Source organism: Etheostoma spectabile, chromosome 21 (genome assembly GCF_008692095.1).
Source record: "Etheostoma spectabile isolate EspeVRDwgs_2016 chromosome 21, UIUC_Espe_1.0, whole genome shotgun sequence".
NCBI classification, from domain to species: domain Eukaryota; kingdom Metazoa; phylum Chordata; class Actinopteri; order Perciformes; family Percidae; genus Etheostoma; species Etheostoma spectabile.
The window spans coordinates 7898510-7901883 of NC_045753.1; the positions used below are offsets into that span (position 1 = coordinate 7898510).

The following is a 3374-nucleotide window of genomic DNA, read 5'->3' on the forward strand; positions in this document are numbered from 1 at the left end:
ATATATATATATATATATATATATATATTACAGTCTATGTTTTAAACATGCTTTTCAATGAAAAAATGAAAGCAAATGGCACCCATTCGGCGGCTGGCATGGCGGACTCACCCATAGACAGTTAAAGAGACACACTTACAAAAGCCTTTTTTAATTTATTTTTTAATTAATGAAATGTTTTGTGTTTTTTCATTCTTTTTACAAACCACAAAAAAGATGCTAGGTTTAATCTCACGGCGAACTACAGCGGGTTCGACACAACCTTTTATCAACGTAAAGGCTGCCAGAGTAGCACGTGTGAGGGAGTAGAGGAGCTAAGTAAGCTAATGGTAAGTACAGTTTTACATCCACCTCAGGCTCATGATATACTTTTTAATAACATGTAGACATAGACTTGCCTGTGTGCTTGGCCTAGCGTGCGGTGTGTACCTTGAACATAAAAAGCTAAATCCACCAGGGAGCACAGCAGTGCTGTGTCATTCTGATTTTGCTGTGTTCATTTTATTGTTTTTGACTGAAGTCTGTTGCTCACTTCATTGCAACTTAGACATCATAAAGTTAATTTGTGAACACACGTGTACAAGCAATGCTTCAAATGTTAAAAGCCAGTACATCAACTTAAACTTAGCCAAATAGAACTCGCACTCGTTTGTTTCTCTCTCAGGATTCAGACACTCTGGGATGTGCAGTCCTTGGGCCCACCTGCACCTACGCCACCTTCCAAGTGGTTGAGTAAGTGTGTTTTCTTCTAAGGTCATACCCACATATATGTAGACATTTTATCTCAATTTTATTTAAAGTATAACAAGTCATCTCGGGACACTTTACAGATTCAGCAAGTCTAGACCACACTCTGTAATATCCAAAGATCCAACATTTCCAGTAACACCATATTTAAAAACATTGTTCAGGTTAAAATCTGTTTTGGAGTTCCCGTTTTTAGTACATACAATATTCAAACGTGTGGAGACGGTTGAACTAAGGCATTGTACTTTAATAATTAGGAAAGAATAGTCCATTGGTCAGGGGATGGGACCTGAATGGGTCAGGTTTCTGTTACGGATCTGGTATTGACAGGATCTATTCCTGAATTAGCTTCCTAACATTAGGTTGTGTAGATGCGTCCATAGCTACATGTCTCTACGATCCATCTTACCATTTTGTCCATCCATGTTTATGTCGTGCCCTCCCCCTCCTCCTCCCCCCCTTACCCTACACCTTTCCACTTCTCTGTCTGTCAGTGTGGAACAAGGTCTGAAGCTCAGTACGCCAATCCTCTCTGCAGGAAGCTTCGGTCTCTCCTGCGACAACACGCTAAACCTGCAGCGCCTCCTGCCACCGGCACGCAAGATCTCTGACTTTTTTATCAGTTTCTGGAACGACATCAACAAGATCAAATCTAAGTGGGAGTCTGCCTATGTTTACAAGAAACAGATCAACACAGAGGATTGCTTTTGGTGAGTAACCTAGGACAGAGATTCTCAATGTGCGTTCAGCCCAAGACCTCTTACAAGATGGATAATGTACCAGGACACCCATATGTATGTCCCTGGGAATAATTTGATGTAACCTATTTTTATATTGTTATATTTAGTAACACAAGATACATATTACAAATATATTAGACATGTATTTAACATATTTGCAGATTCTAAGAGTTATAGATTTGGCAGATTGGAACGTAATTAATGAACCATTATAGATATAAAAATAAAATAATATTTGAACTATGAATTCTATTGTTAAGAAAAGTCATAATTTAAATGAGTCTTAAAACTTTTCACGGACTGCGTGTGTGCGTCTTTTTCATCAGTGGCTAGATAAATCTTTTTTTTTTTACTACATGAATTGTAAGTGATGTTTTTTCACAGGTATATAAATGCACTGGATGCAGACTCGAGCATGTTTGCCCATCATATTCAGAGAACGGTGCTACGCACACCAAAAGAACTTAAAAAAGTGCTATCATCAACCAAAAACAGGACAAGCAACTGTAAGTATTTTCATTGAAAAAAGCACTACATGTGGAGGAAGTGCATTTAATTTTTGTAGGATTTTGCAGGTTTTTACAAACTGTCAGGGAATCAACTCACACAAATCTTTGATTCCCAGTTTACAACATGGCATCAAGTGGACATGACAGCACTATTACAGTAAAGTATTACTTGTATAAAGGCCTGTAGTGAATTCAGACTGACAGTATTTTAAAAGCAAGTTCAGAGCTTGATAATGAAAAGTTTCCCATTTTGAACTATATGACCACAAAGTGACATAGGACAAAGTAGTTTATTAGAACTATTAACATTTGCAGAGGGTTGAACGGAGGGTTGGACTCTCCCCAATGCTACGATACTACAGTATGTGCTAAAACTGCACTACATGTCGGGTGTTACATACAGCCTCTCTTTTTGCAGTGTTCATCATGTGTGGATCACCAATGGATGTAGAAGAGGTGAAAAGTGGCTCCATAGAGGCAGACAGCAATGATATTATCTTCATCCTTATTGATCTTTACAAGTCAGTGCTCTTCGTTCATTTAATGTCTTTTTTTCTCATTTTCTCATCTTGGTATTTTCTGCATGTACAGTATCTGTCCTGGAGACATGTTAATACTTTGACATATACAGTCCCTGACAAAAGTCTTGTCGCTTGTGTACAAATTGACCTGAAGTGCCGCTGAAATATGTTTCTAATCAATTTCTAATCCCAACAGCTTTTGTAATAATGTTTCAGTGCAAAAAGAAACTGTCAAAAAGTATTCTAACATCACAGCTTGGTAAAGCATTGAGTCAATTTTGCAAAGACATAAGTGTTGTCACCTTGTCATATGAGCTTCACTGTGACTAATAAGGAATAATTAGTTCTCAGGTGTGTATAAAAACAACCCCAGTACACTAGACCTTCACATCAACTGAAACTAGACCTCTGCAAACATGCCTAAGATTCACCCTGAGACTAAGGCTGAATCCCATTTCTCCATCTTACCCCTACCCTGCTTGAACCAAGGGGTAGGGTAAGGGGTGAAAACTACCCTATGAAATGGGACACCATGGTGACATCACCATACAGAATTGATCACAAACCTCCAAGATGCCGTCTCTGTCTGTTGATTGTGTGGATTTGGACAACAGTGTGTGTTATATATTTATAGTTATTTAGGTTACTTTGGTAGGGCAGAGTACTTATCTGTGTAGTACTTAGGTCTGTTTGCAATACAAATTTGTATACCCATGCATCGTGTATATACATACATATCACCCTGTATACCATGGTGTGTCTACTGTTTCAGTTATCACTGTTTTGAATGTCATTGATGTTCACAAAAACATTTTGTTGACAAAAACCTGTCTTTATTGGTGATAAATTGAACATAA

The 3374-nt window shown here is 38.0% G+C and overlaps 1 protein-coding gene across 1 annotated transcript in view; it reads left to right on the plus strand.

The window, feature by feature from the left end:
- gucy2cb (guanylate cyclase 2Cb) overlaps positions 1–3374 on the plus strand; it is a 20480-nt gene that overhangs the window by 1520 nt on the left and 15586 nt on the right. The window contains exons 2-6 of the mRNA XM_032502217.1: positions 217–329; positions 665–732; positions 1242–1457; positions 1872–1993; positions 2415–2517. Coding sequence (XP_032358108.1) covers positions 217–329; positions 665–732; positions 1242–1457; positions 1872–1993; positions 2415–2517 — 622 coding nt within the window. The remainder of the gene's footprint in view (positions 1–216; positions 330–664; positions 733–1241; positions 1458–1871; positions 1994–2414; positions 2518–3374) is intronic.